Below are 21895 nucleotides of genomic sequence, written 5' to 3'. Positions count from 1 at the left end.
TACTCAAGCCTGGGCGACAGAGCGAGACTCCATCTCAAAAAAAATAAAATAAAATCTTCTAGTGTTGGACTAGAATTGAAATTAATACAACAGTCTGGGGTTAGGGGAAGTTAATAGGCATAGGTTAGTATACATATACATCCTAGCTCTGCTTGCTAACTGGATCTAGAAACAACGACACCTAGTAGTAATATACATGCCTAAGACCCAGATCTTGGTTTCTAAACACTGCTCTCCACTAAAGGCAACCCGGGCTCCTCAGAGAATGATTAATTCCAGCGCTAGAGGTTGGAAAATAAAAAACAAGTCTGAGAACATCTTGTGGAGCTAGAAAATAAGAAAGTGCTCAAAAAAATACGGAGGTTTGCTGGAAAAATGCAGGGGCCAATCTGAAGTAGCTCCTAATGGCCAAAGTTTGGTAATAAAACAAAAAATAATAAATTATAACAAAATAAATATCCATAAGTTCATGCTGATGTAAATACTCAGATAGATTTATGGGGTAAAAGGGAGATTTCTTTACTACAGTGGAATTCCAATTAATAAATGTAGAAGAAAAGAAGAAAAATGAAAAACCACCATAGGCAAGCTTCACAGTAGTAACTTTTACAGATGAAATCCACTGATAGGTGCTTAAAATCACTGGGTGAAAATTTAAGGAGATAAATGATTTGCATAGTCTCAAAGTATCTCCCAAGTTAATTAAGTACCGGGGAAAAGCTGCTTTACAGTGAAGAAACCTGGCAGACGCCACATTCATCAAGTGGACAAGGTCAATGTCACTAGTAATTAGACATTATCAACCTCATGAAGCCCATGATAAGATGCACTCAGAAACACATAATTTCTGTGATTCTTGCCCAAAATGCCTTACCTCAGAAAAGCCAAATTGAGGGACATTTGACAAAATAATTGATCAATAATACTTACAACACCAAGGAAGGTCATGAACGACAAGGAAAGACTGGAGAACTATTACACGCTGCAGGAGACTAAGGAGAAATAACTAAATGCATTGTGGGATCCCATATAAGATCCTAGAACAACAACGAGGATGTTGTTGAAATTCGAAGACCATCTTTAGTCTAATGCTATTGTATCAATGTTAATTCCCTGGTTCTGATAACTGTACTGTAGTTGTAGAAGAAGTTCACATTAGGTTAGGGGAGGGATATATTGAACCTGAGTACTTGTAACTTTGCTGTGTGTCTAAAAATAGCTCCAAATAAAAGAAAGTTCTTCAAATACTATGAAATACTCTAGGGCAGACGGAATATCTTAATGGGTAGGTTCCCATAACCAAACATAGAGCCCTTCATCTACTAGTAGATTAATAAAGTGTTAAATGATGAATGAATAAATAAAGGAATTGACAGGTTATGATGTCTAATGTACTAAGCATGTATAGACAAAACAATAAAAATGTTATAGGTCAAAGTTATTTCACATGTAAAAACAACTGTAGATTAAAGCCAGAAAAGGATTCTTAAACTGCAAAACTAAGAGCTGTGAGACACCATGAAACTCCTTAAGAAACTTGCAGGAGCTAAAGGGTTTTTTCTTTTTTTGAGACGGAGTCTCGCTCCGACACCCAGGCAGGAGTGCAGTGGCGCAATCTTTCAGCTCACTGCAACCTCCGCCACCTCCCAGGTTAAAGCGATTCTCCTGCCTCAGCCTCCCTAGTAGCTGGGACTACAGGCACCAGCCACCACACTTGGCTAATTTTTTGTAGTTTTAGTAGAGACGGGGCTTTGCCATGTTGGCCAGGTTGGTCTCGAACTCCTGACCTCAGGTGATCTGCCCACCTCGGCCTCCCAAAGTGCTGGGATTACAGGCGTGAGCCACTGTGCCCTGCCACTGAAGGATTTTTAAATGGTTGGGAAACTGTCCACAGATGTAACTAATCTGTTTCCAGCCCTAAACACATACATGATACTAGTTGCTCATAACAAAGTAAGGAGATAAATTAATTTAGGATGAAAAAAAAAAACAGACTGGAAGCCTCAAACAGCTAATTTAGGGCTCCTTGGCCCTGGTCTTCCAGAAAATTCATCCTAAGGCATTTTCCTATAATAGGAACCCCTGGGTAAAATGGTAGCCTATAACCTGACCTGCAGTAGGATATTTTTTTCCCCAGTGACTCCCTGAAATAGGAAGCAGATATTCAGAAAGTTGAAAAACAGCCCTTAAGTCGACATTTACGATCTCCTCTGCTGCCCTCCACAATCAATACTGGAGAATGCACTGATGTGAGTGCACAATAAACCCGAGAATGTTCCCCAGGTCACATGTCCTCAGTCCAATCACAAAGCAATCACTCCAGATCCTTGGATCATTAATAAAACATTATCCTTAGGGGAGAAAAAGTAGCATAGAAAACAAATTACAAGTTACAAGTTTATCTGCTCATTCTTAGAGCGCGTTGAGATGGCTCCCTAAGCTGAACTCTTCTCCATATACCTGAAGGAATCTAAGTATCTAATCCCTACTCCTCCAACGGGCCACAGAGAAACAGTAAAAAAAAGTGCATGCTGAGTGATTACACCATCATTAACTCAGTACAAAATTAAACTTAATTTCACTTATTCTTTTCTTCTCCTTATACTTTTAAGAACTCAGCAGAAATTCAATGAGCTATGGAGTGTACTATACATGTTACTAGGGCATGAGATGCTCTTTGAGGGACTACTTTCACACTCCTTACCATACTGGATGTGGAACCAGATGTGTGTGTTTGGTTCAGGATTCTGTCATTAGTCATGTGACCTTGAATAAGTTTGTCAAAAGGTTAGCTCAAACGTTAAAAAACTTGACACTGGTCACAAGGCTACAGCAGAGCCAGGATTCAAACGCAAGTCTTCTAACTTCAGTCTATTATACCACAATGCCAGCCAAAAATATTTACCTAGGAATAAACAGAACTCAAAAACTACTCTATTCAAAATGCTAACTTTACTCTTTGGTGCTTATTGATAACGTGTGATGAAATAAGATCAGCAGCTGTAGAAACTTATCTTGAAAGGTAGAGACAAGGGACAGCCAAGGTCAAGTATTCAAAACTGACAGCAATGCAGTTAATGCTGGACCTCAACACATTTCTACAACTGCGAAGGGCTCAGATTTCCCTACAGGAAGAAACTCTGGTAGGAAAAAGTTATAATCTCACAATTTACAAAGAAGCTACAGGGCATTTTGTTTTCCTTTTGATTTACCACGGCTAAAGGATAAAGCTCTCTCTCCTCCTTTATAACCCAACTCTAGCACCAGCTTGAAAGAAAGAAAACCTTATACATCAGTTTCCTCCTGAGTGAATGGAATGGCAAGAGCTCCCTCAGAGTTACTGCGACCAGATGAATCCACACAACTGAGCCCTTTGATCTTCAAGAAGAATGGTGCTAAGCACTAACATGATCAGTCTTTTTCTTTTTTCTTTTTTGTTCCCCATGGTTTTTTTCATTACATTTATTTGATCCCTTTTCATGTGCCTACAGACTATTTTATTTGTGTCTCTCTCAAAATTGAATTTATTTTTAGTAGTACTGGTTTATAACTATGGAGAAAGAATAAACTCTGTGCATAAACTATGAGAAGAAAATTGGAAAAAAAAGTTAAAGCTTAACTTTAACCATCTCCCACCAAATACATCCCAAACATTTTTTAAGTTAATCTACCTTGGTGAAGAGAAAGAGAATAAACAGAGACTGCTGGGGGCACTGCCATCCCATTCTATTTTACGGGACTAATGGGACAATCAAAGCTTCTGTCACGGTGAGTGCTGCTGCCAAGAGCGAGGCCAGATCACTAAGTGACAGCAAAGAGACCCTGCACCATTAGGGAAGCGCGTCCACACACACGAGTGACCCTGCACCACTAGGCCAGCAGGTCCACACACACGCAACACTGCACCACCAGGCCAGCACGTCCACACACATGTGACTCCGCACCACTAGGCTAGCATGTCTACAAACACACAAGACACCACACCAGTAAGTCAGCGCATCCACAAACACGTGTGCAACACCGCACCACTAGGCCAGCACATCCACACACACACGCAAAACTGCATCATTAGGCCAACGCGTCCACATGCACCGAGACATTGCACCACCAAGCCAGCGCGTCCACACACTCACACGACACTGCACCATTAGGCCAGCTTGTTCAGTGACCAAACAACCACCTGTCATCTGATGTCTTTGAAAAAAATCCAGTAGTCAAGTCACAAAAGAATGTTGTACTATAAAATCAAATTCAAGATAAAAGTTTTATAAAGCAGCTACCACTTTTTATGACCACTTTGAAGAAAACACCACAGGAGGAAAAAAAAAAAAAAAAACTAATTAATGAGGATTCTAATTATATACCCAGTGAAAAGAAGATGAAGTATTACCACTGTAGCACTGTGGTGGCCAGTGAAAGGACAGTGACTTACACATTTACACATCTCCAAGAAACATCTGATTGTAAACTTAGCTACAGTAAATTCATGGAATCCAGATGGAATTATTTGGGATAACCTGTTCTTCTGAAAATGCTAAAATAAGATAAACATGGGCCGGGTGTGGTGGCTCATGCCTGTAATCCCAGCACTTTGGGAGGTTGAGGTGGGTGGATCACTTGAGGTCAGGAGTTCAAGACCAGCCTGGCCTCTTTGGTGAAACCCTGTCTCTAATAAAAATAAAAAAATTAGCTGGGCATCATGGCACATGCCTGTAGTCCCAGCTACTCAGGAGGCTGAGGTAGGAGAATCACTTGAACCTGGGAGGCGGAGGTTGCAGTGAAGTAAGCCAAGAACAAGCCACTGAGCTCCAGCCTGGGTGACAAAGCAAGACTCCGTCTCAGAAAAAAAGATTCTACAAATCTCAATACCAATGATAACTACTCAAATATATTGATTTTAAGCATTTATGTCAAAACATGTTGAATACACAGTCACGTATCTCACATATTTGTTCAACTGAAACTCTAAATCGCTTAAAATCTTTTCCCTCAACCTGTGAGACAAGATGGAAAGAGGAAGGAAAGAGTATGCAAACCAGTGTAAGAAGTATTCCAGGATTTGGCTGAGTGCGGTGGTTCACACTTGTAATCCCAGCACTTTGGGGAGGCCGAAGTGGCTGGATTGCTTAAGCTTAGGAATTCAAGACCAGCCTGGGCAAGATGGTAAAACCTCGTCTCTACAAAACACACAAAAATTAGCCAGGGTGGTGGTGTACACCTGTAGTCCCAGCTACTTGGGGAGGTAGGATTGCTTGAGCCCAGGAGTTTGAGGCTGCAGTGAGCCATAATCTCACCACTGCACTCCTGGATGACAGAGCGAGATCCTGTCTCAAAAAACAAAAAAAAGAACAAGACCAGAAATATTCAAGGATTAAGTGACTGGTCCATTAACAATATTCCAGGAATTCAGTCACTGGACCCAGCTAACAATATTCCAGGATTAAGTCACCGGTTCCAGCTAACAATATTCCAGGATTAAGTCACTGGTCCCAGGTAAAAATCGAACTGTTTCATCAATATAACCAACCCTGCATTAACTTCCTTTGTTCAGCAAGTGAGCTTAAGCTTGGAAAGCTAATCTTAAAAGTCACACAAAGCTTGTGGAAGTTCACAGGAAGTTTATAAAACACTGAGAAATTCTCTAAATTCATCTAAATTCATGTAAGAAGTCAAACCTAACTACATCCACGCCATACCCCACAGCAGAGTTGGCAAACTATGGCCAGAAAAGCCACATCTGGCACACCGCCTGCTTCCTGTGGCCTGAGAGAAGAGTTTTTGCATTTTTAAATGGCTGAAAAAGAAAGTAAAAGAAGAGTATCTCCTGACACATGAAAATTAAATGAAACTCAAATTTCAATATCCATAAAGTTTTATTGGAGCACAGCCACTTCATTTATTTCATGTTGTCTATGGCTTTTATGCTGCAATGGTTGAGCTGAGTCACTGCAACAGATACCATGTGAAATATCAGCTGACCCGAAAAGCTTGTCAAAGCCTGCCCTAAAGTTGCTACTAATTTACCTTGAAATAACAGACTTTAGCTATGTAGCTTTGCACAAAAGACTCCAGATGGTTTTTCTGAATACCATCTGAGCATCAGAATGGAGAAATTACTGTAACTCATTGTAGTTTTAAGATAAAAGCTACCAAAATCCTAGAATTTTATTAAAACCGTATTATAGTACTTAACAAAAAAAAGTAGTTTTTCACCACTTTATTAATGATTATTTCCAGTGAGGAAAGGGTTTTAAGAATATTAGTAGTCTTACTTCCTATACCACTTAAAAGACCCAAAGTCAGTCATACATACACAAAATGAGCCATTACAGCCATCCTTTTCTTGAAAGAGACAGAAAATACCCAAAGATGCAAATGTCATGGTCATTTTTTTGACATAATTCCTGAACACATTATGACCAGCTGGAATGTTACCTTCTGCCTCAGAATGAAATCTTCAATATCTTTCTACCCACCTCTTCTCCCTACCAATGAAGCTATCTAGTAGGAAATTTTTCAGACATACAGAAAATGGAAGAATAGTTCAGTGAAAATCTCTATAAACTTTGCCTAGATTCTCAATTAATTACACGCTGCCATATCTGCGTCATCCGTTTCTCTATCTTCTCTAGTGGCAGGAATTAAATCTTTAGAAAGTAAACTGCAGACCATCAGAACACTTTCTCCCACCTCAGCTTTCCAAAGTGCCAGGATTACAGATGTGAGCCACTGCACCTGCCCATCGGAACATTTCACCCACATACTTCAGCAAACAATACCAGGATAATAATTTCCAAGGAAATGAAGATACAGTAATATAGAAAGGGCATTAAAAAGTAAATTATCAAAAAAGAGAGAGAGAGAGGTAAAGCTAGATTAGTGAAGATACGGAGAACCTCTGCAATCTCAACAATCCAGAGCAGACACTGGAATGTTCACTCTGAGGCCAAAAGAGGAGTCTGATTAATACAGTGACTACTAAAAGATCAGGAGAGATTAGATTCTCCACCTCCTGCACTCAATGACTGCTCCTTCACATGGAAGAGCATGTCTCCAGTACTTACCTAAGGGCAGCAGCATGGTAAGTGTCAACGTAATCAGAAATGAAGAGCTCTCGGTTCTTGATAACTGGGTCTGTAATGACAAGTTCTCTTCCAGAGTCTGTCAAAAAATTAATTAAGAGGACATTAAAACTGAGTTTCCCAAAACAAGTAAAAAAATTTTGTAAAACTTTTCTTTCAGGTTTACCACCCACTAAATAACCAGGCCTGGTGAGCATCATAAGTATGCAAAATAGAGAAGAGGAATCACAAATTGCAAGAATAACAGTAACAGAAAGTACAGTTTTTGTCAACAAAGTATCTTCTTGGCTATGTTTTATACCCCTTACTAAGTCCCTATATTTTGCCAAAATGGATTAAGTACAAATGGAAAAAGAGCAGAAACAACTATCTTATCCTAGCACCTCTTCAACTACCAAAATACTTAGTGATCCTGTCCATCTTATTTTTCTTGCTAAATATTACAAAATGGAGTGAAATCACACAGCTTCCACTGAAAATAATATTTTTAACAAGGAATTATAATTTACTTGCTTTAACGGAGGTTTTTTTTTTTATAGTTTCAAAGAAGGAAAAAAAAAAAAAAAAACCACCCAGCAAGATAAAAAAGAACATCATTCTTCCAAGTTGTTTTTCACTGATTTGTTGACTCTGAGAAGAGTGCAGCAGGATCAGGGCCAGGCAAAGTTTGATGCCAGCACCAGCACTGCCATTTAGAGGATGCACAGCCCCAGCAACGTCCTTAGCATCGCTCAACCTCAGTTTCCTCATCTGGAACTGGAGAGGGACAGACCCACCTCACGTGACTAATGGGTAACCAATGTGAATCGTCAAGCATAAGGCCTACCAACATTCGAAAATCCATTTTTTAAAAAGTTATCTTCATTTAATTAATGTCTTTAGAAAGAACATTGCCCAAAGCTAAGAAATACATGAATCAAACCAGAAGGACATATTTACCATTTTCATTATGTCGATCCTGAACCAAATGCTGATACACAGAATCTGGGACCTCAGACTGACGGTAGTACCATTTGACGTTCATGAGGAGATGGTCCCTCTTACTCTGAAAAGGAAAATCTAACAGCATTAGGAACAGGATTTCAGGTGGCCACAAGTGCATACCATACCCATGACAAAAGCCCCTGTAAACGGGTGGACAGGTAGGTAGGGAGAGACACAATTACCATCAGGACCACAATAATACGTAAGTCAGTTATGAGGTCAAATTTTATTTTTTAAAAACACCCATCAATAGATCCCTCTCACCTTACCCCTCTAAACTGCTTATTTCAGGAAACAAAAGGAGACCAGTCTCGAATCTGTTTATCTCCCCAGTTTGATTAACTAATCCATTCAATATTACAGTTTTATTTAACATTAACTATATAATACTATATGAATATATCCTTCTATTTTAATCTTTAATCATTTTGGTAAATATTTAGAGTCAATGTTAGCATACTGTCAAGGCTCATTAAGGGCAATAGGCTAGAAAGAACTTACCCAGCAAGGCCTGGCACAAAATAATCTCTTCTCCAAGGTTTGCCTATTACCCAAACTAAATTAGATTCTCCTTCCACTTTTTAGCCACAGTTACTGTTATGTGCCAAATGAATATAGCGAAGAATGGGTGGTGATGAAGGTACTATGAGTCCAGAGACCTCATCTCATTTATTTCCGAATCTCCAGGTAATAGAACATCTTATATATAACTATTTGTGAATAATGAAGAGTTTATGATGATCACATAAATGATCCTGTAAATGTTTATAGGACACTGAACTATGTTATCCCTAAAAGTTAATTTTGTTCCCAGTTTGTTCAGAGAATAAAGGATCAAACATTGCCCTTCCATTAGCAAGTTATAGGGCTACAGCTTGCAAAAGATCATCTCTGTGCCTGGTCAAGAAATAGCTCAACAGGGAGCGCACTGAGGTTTCCTGCGGCCTCCTAAAATACTTTTCCAACTCATGTGTGGCCTTAACAGAATTCTCCAAGGTGAAAGGAATACCATTCCTTTCAGCAGCCTCTATGTTCTCATCACAGGCCCGCTGGTCAGTAATGAATGACAGCTAAAATTCAAGAAATGCCTCATGTTTATAAAGGGGATGCCTAAATCCTAAAACATGATAAAAGAGCCCTCATTAATGAAAGAAGATACTTTCTGCTTTAACGAGCAGTCACAAATATAGCCAACACTAAAACACTACTAGGAAAGTTCCAAAACACCTTTACTAAAAGACACTTAAAAGCCATTTAAAGAATCAGAAAGATAACAATTGCCACAAGTTTCAACAGAACTCAAATGTGAAGATGTGGTTTTATTTATTTATTTATTTTTGTTTTTTTTTGAGAAGGAGCCTCACTCTGTCACCCAGGCTGGAGTGCAGTGGTGTGATCTCAGCTCACTGCAACCTCCACCTCCTAGGTTCAAATGATTCTCCTGCCTCAGCCTCCCAAGTAGCTGGGATTATAGGTGTGTGCCATCATGCCCAGCTATTTTTGTATTTTTAGTAAAGACAGGTTGTGACCATGTGGGCCCCACTGGTCTGGAACTCCTGACCTCAAATGATCCATCCACCCGCCTTGACCTCCCAATGTGCTGGGATGTCAAGCGTGAGCCACCACACCCGCCAAAAATGTGCTGTTTCAAGGTAAACACAACAATGTTTTAAAATCTACCAGTCTACATATTTCTGAAACACATTTAAGATGTCTGAAAACCTGAAGGGCAACAGAAATACCTTTTAGATATAGTAACTCAAATTTGTACAATGTCTATTTTTCAGAACCAAGCCAGGCATACTGGTGATCTTTTGAGGTACAATATCTATGTTATCTTATGATGTAGGAATACCTACTGATTACACACACAAATAAATCACTGCTTTCGTTTATTTGTACCTAGATGTATGAATCCTAATATTATACTTTACAATGGCAGTGAAAGAACTATTGGATTCCCCAATGCAGTACTATGCAATAACCAGGGAGTGGCAGCATTGTGCTACAAAGACTTCACAATCAATTCCACAGACAAAACACACAAAGGTAGACTGAAAGTAAACAACAATTTGGAACAAATTTAAGTAGCTGTAATATCCACAATCTTTCTAAATAGGCCAGTAACTTAATTATAAATTAAAAGTCTATTATAAAGGCAGGCAATGTGTGGTTTCAGCAGGTACTAGATTAAAATTAGGTAATCTAGGATTGCAGTTCAGTCTGCAACTGCTAGTTGCAACCTTAGTGGAGTCCCCCAACCCTCTGAAAAGGGAAGGGATGGAACAAAATTGTTTCTATGTTCTCTTTCCATTCTTACATGTTTACATCTAGATTTCTTCCTCAAACAAAACCAAGTAGATAAAATGATGCTGTGGGAGAATCTCTAATTTTTTCTCTGTATCTGTGCAATGGCACTGGCTAACAGCGCCATCCTAAAGAAGGTTTACAAATTAAAATGTCACCTTCAGGGGAAGCTGGCCACTGCTATATGAGGGAGAAAAGAGCATCCCCTCCCTGAGTAAGTGTTCCCAAAGCTACCTCAGACACAGAAGTATTGCTCGAAAGTTAAGACACAGGTAATCATCTATTTCCTACTACTCACTAGTCAAAGAATTTTGGTCAAACTCACAGAAAATTAAAGCCAGACATGAATTTAGAGATCATGTGATTCATGCAAAACTGTCTGGGTTTGAATCCTGGCTCTGCAACTTACTAAGTGACTTAGTGACTTTGTGACTTTGGGCAAGTAACTTCTCCAAGCCTCAATGCTCTCATATACAAAATGGGAGAAAACCAAGTTTCTACCTTATTCAGTTGTGAGGATTAAATAAACTAATATAAAGCAAGTTGATGAGCTCAATAAATGTTAGATATTACTATCACTGTTTTACAGAAAAAAGAGAGTAGCCAAGATAGAAAAGAGGTCACTTAAAGGTTTTGCTTTTCTAAGATTCAAAATTATGTTAGTAATGGCAATATAAAAATAAGTCATACAGCAAATTAAGAGGAAAATGTCTTCACTTTTCCAACAATTCTAGAGGCTTATCAAGAATTTTTTTTTTTTTTTTTTTTTTTTTTTTGAGAGGGAGTCTCGCTCTGTCGCCCAGGCTGGAGTGCAGTGGCCGGATCTCAGCTCACTGCAAGCTCCGCCTCCCAGGTTCACGCCATTCTCCTGCCTCAGCCTCCGGAGTAGCTGGGACTACAGGCGCCTGCCACCTTGCCCAGCTAAGTTTTTGTATTTTTAGTAAAGACGGGGTTTCACTGTGTTAGCCAGGATGGTCTCGATCTCCTGACCTCGTGATCCACCCGTCTCGGCCTCCCAAAGTGCTGGGATTACAGGCTTGAGCCACCGCGCCCAGCCTAAGAATTTCTTAACAATTAAGCTTCACTTTTTACTAGCAATATAATTTAACAATGACATAAATGTCAAAATGTTTATAAATAATGTATTTTAAACAGAATGTGGAATCAAGAGGGAAGTGAGCTTCCTGTGTGAAAGCACCCTAGGGTATACTTCTGAATAGTAAGAGGAGCCCACTGGGAAGTAAATAACTTCTCACCAGTTTGTTTGTTTAGAGACAAGTTCTCACTCTGTTACCCAGGCTGGAGTGCAATGGCACCATCATGGCTCACTGCAGCCTCGACCTCCCAGGCTCAAAGTGATCCTCCTGCCTCAGCCTCCTGAGTTAAGTAGGAAAACAAGCACTCAGCTAATTTTTAAAATTTTTTTGTAGAGGTGGACATCTTGCTATGTTTTAAGCCACTAAACAGGAGCACATCCAATCTGCTTACAATAAGGTTGGCTCTGTGAGAAAAAAAAAAAAAAAAAAAGGTAAGAGGAGTTGTTTCTGGGCTAAAATATGGATTCTTCCATATCCCTGGCTGGATTTCTCTTGAAATGAAGAATATATGTTGATTTAAGGAGATTAATAGAGGACAAAATCCATCCCCCAAATCTGGGCTTAGAAAAAAGACAGATCCTTATGGTAGCTACTTAGGAGCAGAATAGCAAAGATTTCTACACATCTTTGAATATCAGACAATAGTGCTGAGATTTAACAAATTTAAAATAACTGAAATGAAACACTCAGAACTAGATAACTGACAAGGGGTAGACTAGGGGAAAAGGCGGGCAATGGAGACAGGAAAGGCCAAGAAAAGGTTTCTGTTGAAGGGCAACTGTGTTGTCATCAGCAACACACAACACAGTCTGCCCAAACACAGACACAGGGTCTAATGCCAAGATGGAAACTTCCTTTCCTGTAGATCTTTCATGATTACTAATTTAGTGTTTTATCGATTTAAATAGCCTGAGTCTTTCCCAGAAACATTCTTAATATCAGCCTCAAGACAATGTTTTTCCACAACATGAAAATAGTAATAATAATCAAGGGGGTATCTGGAGAGTTCATAAATGCCAATAGGACAAGGGCAGAGAGAGAGTCCTTCAAACAGAGGCGGCCTGCAAGCCGGATGGAACAACCGTAAATTCACCTACGATGCAGAGGAAAGAGCTTCTTTGTCCCATTGATCGCTAGCTGATGATACCTGCCACCAGCTCACAGCAGGGATCATCAGGTCCCCAAAGCCTCCAAAACAGACCACTCCTGTCCCTCTGTGTTATCAAATGTGACAGGGACATCAAGGCCAAAGACAGCCTCAACAGAGTACCAAGATGGATATTAGCAAATAGATAAATTTGCCAAGTCAAAACAATCTGCTAGAGAGAAGAGGATAACTTCCTGCATATTTTTTAACTGCTCAGTAATGGGGGCTCTTGATTCAGAACCAAGTGAAATCAGATCAAAATTCTTACTTGAAGTAAGCCAATACAGCCAACCAAGTTTCTCCAGAAATTTGGGGTGAAGTGGCTAACATGTGTATACTGTAGGGCTTAAAAAGATACTTTCTGAAGAAACTTTTCATGCATTTCCACAACATGGTGATAATAAGGTTAAGAGCTGTCTGAACATTAGAGGTTTATTGTATAACTCAGAAATGTATACATACAACTTTTAATTGGTAGTCAGCATACTAATTAAGTATACAGAGGGGGAAAAACTGTCTCCTGGAGACATCACCATCTCCCTTCAAGTGCGCTCACTAACCGGTTTAAAGAGGCATTAACTCCACCTGTTGAGTCCACCTCCATCTACAGGACAATGACTGTTAGACTGTCACCTTAGCTAAGACCCTGGGGACATAGTGATAACGGCTTCAATCATTCCTGACTTCAAGGGAGAAGGGTAGGGACAGACAATGGGGTCAAAGATCACTCTTCTTCAAAGGTCAAAGCTAACTCCAGATACAGACTGAGTAACCTCTCATTCAAAATACCTGGGACCAGAGGTGTTTCTGATTTCAGAATTTTCTAGATTTTGGAATCTTTGGGTATACATAATGAGACATCTTGGTGATGGGACCCAAGTCTAAACACAAAATTCATTTATGTTTCATATAAACCTCATACACATAGCCTCAGGATAAGTATATAAAACATTTTAATAACATATGCAGCCTGTCACAAAGGTCAGATGTGGAATTTTCTACTTACCGTGTCATGTCAGCACTCAAAAAGTGAGAGATTTTAAATTAGAGATGCTCAACCTGTATTTATTTACACAGGCAAATCAAAACTAAAGATAAGCTTTCTGTACCAGTCATAGTTACCCAACTTTGTGGATAAATATCTGAAATTAAATTTAATTCAATTAAAATGAAATTAGATCCAGGAATCCCACTTCTGGGAATTTACCAAAAGATTTAAAATCAGTCTGTCAAAGAGAAGCCTGCACTCCCAAGTTTATTCACAATAAACAAGTTAGGGAATCAACCTCAGTTCCTATCAACAATTAATGGATAAAGAAAATGTGAGATATACACACACACACACACACACACACACACACACACACACAATGGACTACTATTCAGCCTTTAAAAAAGAAGACTCCTGTCATCTGCAACAACATGAATGGAACTAGAGAATACTATCCTAAGTTAAATAAATAAGCCAGGAATTGAAAGACAAATACCACATGTGCTTACTTATTACATGTGGACTCAAACAACCCAACTCATAGAAGCGAAGAGAAGTGGTTACAGAGGCTGGGCAGTGGGGGACTGGGGAGCTAATGGTCAAAGGATACAAAATCTCAGTAAAGAAGAATAACTGGGTTTTTAAAAAGATCAACTGCACAACATGATTAATATAGTTAATACCTGTATTGTACATTTCAAAATTGGTAAGAGTAAATTTCAAACGTTCTCATTATAAAAAATTGTAAGTAATTGAGGTGATGGTATGTTAACTAGCTTGATTTAATTATTCTACATTGTATTAATGAATCATACATCATTTTGTACTCCATACGTATATACAATTATAAATTGTCAACTTACAACAAAATGAAATTTTAAAAATGAAATTAGGAAATATCTTGTAATATTTCAAGCCTCTACCCTACTTAACATAAGACTCTAAGAATGGCCGGGCACAGTGGTGCAGGCCTGTAATCCTACCACTTTGAGAGGCAGAGCCAGGTGGATCACCTGAGGTCAGGAGTTCAAGGCCAGCCTGGTCAACATGGCAAAACCCCATCTCTACTAAAAATACAAAAATTAGTTGGGCATGGTGGTGGGTGCCTATAATCCCAGCTACTTGAGAGGCTGAGTGAGGCAGGAGAACGGCTTGAACCCAGGAGGTGGAGGTTGCAGTGAAAGGAGATCGTGCCACTGCACTCCAGTCTGAGTAACAACAGCGAAACTCTGTCTCAAAACGAAACAAACAAAAAGGCTCTAAGAATTTTACATATCTATGACGGGTGCGGTGGCTCACACCTGTAATCCCAGCACTTTGGGAGGCCAAGGCAGACGGATCATGAGGTCAGGAGTTCGAGACCAGCCTGGCCAACATGGTGAAACCCCGTCTCTACTAAAAATACAAAAATTAGCCGGGCATGGTGGCCCATGCCTGTAATCCCAGCTACTAGGGAGGCTGAGACAGGAGAATCGCTTGAGCCTGGGAGGCCGAGGTTGCAGTGAGCTGAGATCGTGCCATTGCACCCCAGCCTAGGTGACAAGAGCCAGACCCCGTCTAAAAAATAAAAAAAATTTTTTTTAATTTTAAAAAAGAATTTTACATATCTATATATATTATCTGTATAACTTTATAGCCATTACAGCTCCATAATGCCAGGAAAGAGGTATAGAAAAACCTAAAGCAGAGTATACCACCAGGCCTCAGGCGATCAAGGTTCATGTACACCAGGGTTCTGCTCAGACATGGGGACCAGTGGGTAAGGAGAAAAGCTGAAATACTGACTCCACAGACTTTTCTCAGGGGAAAGAAAGGACTCTGAATATACTTTATAATCACACCATGCTGTACACATCTCCCAAATGGCACTGAGTCATTAAACATTTTGTTTCATTTTGAGAGGGCAAAGTGAGGGCAAGTAAATTTCTTAGTGCCATTGACAAGTATCCACTCTTGTTTGATCCTGGAACACCTTCTTCCAACCTCGGTGTATTTTAGTGTAGGGCTGGGGCTGAACAGACCTAAAAATCCATAGGGTCGTCTTCTACATCCATTCTCAGTGGTGCCTGAACTCACCTGTGGAAGGACCACGGCTGTGGCACAGCTCCCCTCAGGTGGCCACACTACTCTCATTTCTAAAATACCTTAAAACGAGGGGCAGGCAGGGGAAAAATAAAACAAAATAAAATACCCGGGCTAGGCGCGGTGGCTCACACCGGTAATCCCAACACTTTGGGAGGCCAAGGCAGGTGAATCACGAGGTCAGGAGTTCAAGACCAGCCTGGCCAAGATGATGAAACCCCGTCTCCACTAAAACTACAAAAATTAGCTGGGTGTGGTGGCGACCGCCTGTAATCCCAGCTACTCGGGAGGCTGAAGCAGAGAATTGCTTGAACCCGGGAGGCGGAAGTTGCAGTGAGCTGAGATGGCATCACTGCACTCCAGCCTAGACAACAGAGCAAGACTCTATCTCAAAAAAAAAAAAAAACCAAAAAAAAACTGAAAACAACAGAATCCTGTTGGTGGTAACGTCACATTTATTAGCATTTCCAAACAGGTGTACCTGGAACTACTGGTACACCCAGTATAGAGCAGACTACTGGAGGGGTCTGCTCAGAACTGGAATAATATTTTTTTTTTTTTTTGAGACAGAGTCTCACTCAGTCACCCAGGCTGGAGTGCAGTGGCACGATCTCGGCTCACTGCAACCTCCGCCTCCCGGGTTCAAGCGATTCTCCTGCCTTCGCTTTCTGAATAGCTGGAACTACAGGCACATGCCACCATGCCCAGATAATGTTTTGTATTTTTAGTAGAAATGGGGTTTCATCATGTTAACCAGGATGATCTTGATCTCCAGACCTTGTGATCTGCCCAACTCGGCCTCCCAAAGTGCTAGGATTATAGGTGTGAGGCACCGCACCCGGTCAGAACTGGCATAATGAATTTTTAAAGAAAAGTAAGTAGATGAAAGAAACAGAAGCAGACCACGGCCACAACCATCCGACTAGGCTGCTTACTGCTTGTAGGCACTAGGATCAAGGTTACGGGCTCATTTTCAAAACCTATGAGTGGTATTCAATCCAAAAGACTGTTGTCAAAAGATAACATCAGCATCTGGGTCTGTGTGAAAAGATTTAAATCACCTTCTATCAGATGTTGAAGCATGAAGGGGAAATGGTAGGAGGGCAGATGACTTTTTACAGTGTTTACAATCAAGATATACAAATAACTGGCTACATACAAATACTCTGAAAGATGATGTAACTATGAATGTACTGAAGCACAGGCTCAGATGATCAGCAATAATTTCAAAACCACTGCTTCTTGATGATGCCTTGTTTGTTAAACTACTGCCTCTGTTAAATTATTTTTACACTTTAATATGGAGAAAAATCAACCAATATTTTGGTAGAAACTAAAACAGTACATGAAAACTAAATCATCTCTGAAATGCTAGCTAAGGAGTCAAAACTCATTAAGGATTTTCTACTTAGGATTATATTGTGTATGAACACTGAAACTTTCAGACAATTCACTCTTGTATTTGTTTGCAGCAGAGAGGCCAAAAGTAAGTGCAGGTAAAACCTTGGGAATATTTATACTTCTTGCCCTCACCTGTAATCTACAAGGCTAGGTAACTAGATAACCCTATTGTCCTTAATGTCACACCCATACACACACACACACACAGAGAGAGAGAGAGAGAGATAAACTATACGTAAAGGGGACTTAGCACATACAGACAGACATAGCAAACTAAAGAGCACTTATGTAGCTCCCCATAAGTATCCCACCATGTACTTCAACCTGACTGTGGGGGTTAATATCAGGTATCTGAACTGGATTAAGGGACAGCTAGATAGTTGGTAAAGCATTATTTCTGGGTGTGTCTATACAGGTGTTCCTAGAGAAGACTAGTGTGTCAGATGGTATCCTGCATGGGAAGATCTGCCCTCAATGTGGGTGGGACAGCATCTAATGGGCTTGGGGCCAGAATAGAACAAAAACAGCAGGGAAAGGGAAACTTTGCTCTCTCTCCAGTAGCTAAGACATCCTTCTCCTTCTACCTTTAGGCATCAGATCTCTAGGTCCTCCAGTCTTTGGACTGAGGACTCACACCATTGGCCCCCCAGGTTCTCTGGCCTTCAGCCTCAGACAGAGTTGTACTATAGGCTCCTTTGGTTCTGAGGCTTTTGAACTTGAACTGAGCCACACTATCAGTTTCCCCGCATCTCCAGCTTGCAGATGGCCTGCAATGGTCTGAATGTTGTCACCCTCAGAAACTCAGGCTGAAACTTAATCCCCAATGTAAAAGTATGAACAAGTGAGGCCTTTAAGAGGTGATTAGATCATAAGGAGCCTGATAACTCACTAATTCATTGATGCGTTCACGGGTTAATAACTTATCACAAGAGTGAGTCCTCTTATAAAAGCGAGGTTGGCTTTCTCATGTGAGCCCTCTTGTCCTGGATGCCTTCTACCACATATGGCACGGCACAAAGCCCTCCCCAGAGGCCCACCAGATACAGTCCCTTGACCTGGACTTCACAGCCTCCAGAACTATAATACATTTATTTTCTTTATAAATTACCCGTCTCAGGTATTCAGAAAAAAAGACTAAGACATGGCTATCATAGGACTTAGCTTCTATGATGGAGTGAGACAATTCCCATAATAAATCCCCTCTTATCTGTCTGTCCATCCATCTGTCTATCTTTCTATCCAGCCAGTCAGCCAGCCAATTGGTTCTGTCTCTCTGGAGAACTCTAATACACTGACAAATACTAAATGTCAGACTCAGCTTTAAAAGTTCAGTTTTGAAGGGTCAATTTGGTAAGATGAAATTTCGCAGATAAATTAAAATCCTACATTTGGACCTCCAAAATCTGCTGACCAAACAAAAATGAATCCCATTCTAAACAGTATTCTCCCAGCAGCTATGGTTTTATCAGATCAACACAGAAGCACAAATTTTCTCTTTGGTCCAAAGGATTTCTCCCATAAAGGAAGAAAAAAATAGCTATTCATAGCGAGTGTAATAAGAAATTGTCAAATTCTCCCTTAATCCCTACTAAAGCTTTAAACATTCCATTAAATTTCTTTAAGGAAAAAAAAAAAGAGTACAAATACCATGAAATTTGAATTTTTGTAATTATACTTTGGTTGTTGTTTGGTGATGGTGGTGATGGCAGTAACATTATTCATTGTGAGGGAATTAATGACTTCTTATACGTGACATAGCCAGAAAAGTTATAGAGCTCAACCACACACATCAAAGGTGGGGTCAGACTGCAGTAATGAGCAGGATGTCAAAGAAAGGGTGGGGAAAATCTGGGCTGTAGGCTCCCAAAATTCTCTAGAAATTTCACAAATTGAATCTCTCACATTATTTAACATTACATTATTTTACAAGTAAGAGTTACCAACTTATGGTTAAAGATACATGACAGAGAGTTTACAATTAAAAACCGATGATGAGCTACCACGGTATTTCCCTGAGGTTGGGCACAGTGGCTCATGACTGCAATTCCAGCACTTTGGAAGGCAGAGGCATGAAGACTGCTTGAGCCCAGTAGTTTGAGACCAACTTGGGCAACAAAGTGACACTCTGTCTTTACAAAAAATTTAAAAATGAGACAGGCATGGTGACATGCTCTTGTAGTCCCAGTTATTCTGGAGACTGAGGAGGGAGGATCTCTTGAGCACAAGAGCTTAAGGTTGCAACAAGCTATGATGGCACTGCCACACTCCAGCCTGGCGACAGAGCAAGACCCTGTCTAAAAAAAAAAAGAAAACATTTTATTAACTCAATACACTTTTTACAGAAGGACCTCTCAAACATCTTAAGCTTCAAGATTCCTTGGATTCTTAAAAATTATTAAAGAGTCAAAGAACATGGGTTATATCTTACCAATATTTACTGTATTTAAAAATAAAAAAATTTCTGGCTGGGCACGGTGGCTCACGCCTGTAATCCCAGCACTTCGGGAGGCTGAGGCAGGCGGATCACGAGGTCAAGAGATCAAGACCATCCTGGCCAACATGGTAAAACCCCATCTCTACTAAAAATAGAAAAATTAGCTGGGTATGGTGGCGGGCGCCTGTAGTCCCAGCTACTCAGGAGGCTGAGGCAGGAGAATCGCTTGAACTGGGGAAGTGGAGGTTGCAGTGAGCTGAGATCACGCCACTGCACTCTAGCCAGGCGACAGAGCGAGACTCCATTTTAACAAAAATAATTAACTATTTAAATAAATTTTGGACGGGCACAGTGACTCACGCCTGTAATCCCAGCACTATGGGAGGCCGAGGTGGGCAAATCGTGAGATCAAGAAATCAAGACCATCCTGGCCGACACATTGAAAACCCATCTCTAGTAAAAATACAAAAATTAGCTGGGTGTGGTGGCACACACCTGTAGTCCCAGCTACTTGGGAGGCTGAGGCAGGAGAATCACTTGAACCTGGGAGGCAGAGGTTGCAGTGAGCTGAGATCGCGCCACTGCACTCCAGCCTGGTGACAGAGTGAGACTCAATCTCAAAAAAAATAAAAGTAAAAATAATAAAAATAATAATTTTTTTGTAATTTATGAATTCATTAAGAGTAACAGTAATAAACCTACTACATGCTCGTGTTAACATAATTATAACACAAATAACTACAGTTTTTAGAATCAACAAAATGTAGGAAATGAGTAACAGTTTTTTTTCCGTACATCTCTTTTACTTCTGGCTTAATAAGAAAACAGATTCCCATATCTGCTTCTGCTTCTGTATTCAATCTGTTGAGCTATATCACACATCATTTAGCCTTTTGTGGAATGCACTGTACACTCTTGAGAAAATGACAGTGAAAACAAAAAACAAATGATGTTTTGGTATCATTATGAAAACAGTTCAACCCTACAGACCCCTGGACCATAGTTAAGAACGGCTGGTCTCTGAAATGAAGTCGACAAGCTGCACAGATGGCTCCAGGTGTCCTCTGTTTTAGACACAGTCATTTAAATGAAAAGTATGCTCCCAAAACAGCACCATGACCAGAGATTTCAAAGCACAAAATCATTAGATGTCAGATACTATTAAAAAAGATTTCATTACTATTTATACAACCAAATATTCCAGACATTCCAGTAGAGAGCAGAAGTTATACAAGAAGAAAATCTAAACAGGAAGCTCTCATTGTCAAATTTAAGGTATCTTTCTTTCCAAACACTGAGCTCATGATATAAAAGAAATATTTAAAGCTTGATTCAAACAAGTATGTATTTGTCTACATTAAAAAGCTATATACTACTTTAAAAAAACGGTGAACCCTTGAAGCTGAAAGCACACAGAAAATAATAACCTAGATAATTTCCGCAGTTCCAGGCAACTTTCTGGTCATTTCAAGAATGATTCTGCTTCCTATCTGAGAAAACTGGCAACATTAAACAAAATCTTTAAGAAAAAGAAAAATATTAGCTTACAATGTTATATTGAATCATATCCTTTATAATGACTAATATACCTAATTTATGTGAATCTAGCAATATTCCTCCCTCTCCTGGTGATATGCTTTTTGTACCACTGCTGTCTGAATTAAACCATGAGTGTAGAGTTGGTAACACAGTAACTTTTAGCAACACAAATATTTGCACTTTTAAGAAGCACTAGAGACACAATTTTAGAAATTACTGACTCGAAGTTGGCCTACATAATAGGAATTCAAGTACAGCCAGCAACTTACCAATAAAGAAATTCAAATAGTTAGGTAAGAAAAGGGAAAATCAGCAGGAACACTAAAAAATTATACTTTCCTGGTTTATGTAAATCAGTCTGTCTTATCTTAAATATCTTAATTATTTCTTCTCTTCCTTTAACTTAAACCAAAACAAAGATGGTAACCTTTAAGACTAGTTAGTCTATTTATAACCGCTGCATCTACAACCACTTTTCTAATACAAACAAGCTCTGCTAGCTTATCTCGGTGCACATGCCAGACAAGAAAGGCCCACTGGCCTGCTGGAGAGGAGAAATGGAAAGCAGGAAATGAGAAGCATTAGTTAATCCCCAAATAATCGACCAGTGTATTCAGTCAAGTGTGAGCTGAGCTGGGAAAATGCTGCTTTAAAAAAGAAAGAAAGAAAATCAAAGAACATGTGACTGGAGCCACAATTCATTTTAAAATAGGGTAATTTCTGTCAAAGAGATTCTGCACCACGTTCAAGCACCAACAACAACATACGGAAATGTTCATATCTTCTGCAGTAAGACCCCTTCCTTTAAAATCTCTTGTCATCTTTTTTCAA

The 21895-nt window shown here is 39.8% G+C and overlaps 1 protein-coding gene across 6 annotated transcripts in view; it reads right to left on the bottom strand.

The window, feature by feature from the left end:
- The window catches only part of LOC105479209 (arginine-glutamic acid dipeptide repeats), a 466387-nt gene that overhangs the window by 193476 nt on the left and 251016 nt on the right, over positions 1 to 21895 (bottom strand). For all 6 annotated transcript variants that reach the window (XM_071066820.1, XM_071066814.1, XM_011737100.2 and 3 more), the window contains 2 exons: positions 8022 to 8127; positions 7065 to 7161 (listed from right to left, as the gene is read on the bottom strand). In XM_071066820.1, coding sequence (XP_070922921.1) covers positions 7065 to 7161; positions 8022 to 8127 — 203 coding nt within the window. The remainder of the gene's footprint in view (positions 1 to 7064; positions 7162 to 8021; positions 8128 to 21895) is intronic.

The sequence above is a fragment of the Macaca nemestrina genome, chromosome 1 (genome assembly GCF_043159975.1).
Source record: "Macaca nemestrina isolate mMacNem1 chromosome 1, mMacNem.hap1, whole genome shotgun sequence".
Taxonomy (NCBI): domain Eukaryota; kingdom Metazoa; phylum Chordata; class Mammalia; order Primates; family Cercopithecidae; genus Macaca; species Macaca nemestrina.
Note: the sequence above shows the minus strand (reverse complement) of the source record. Positions and strands in the feature narration are given on the sequence as shown.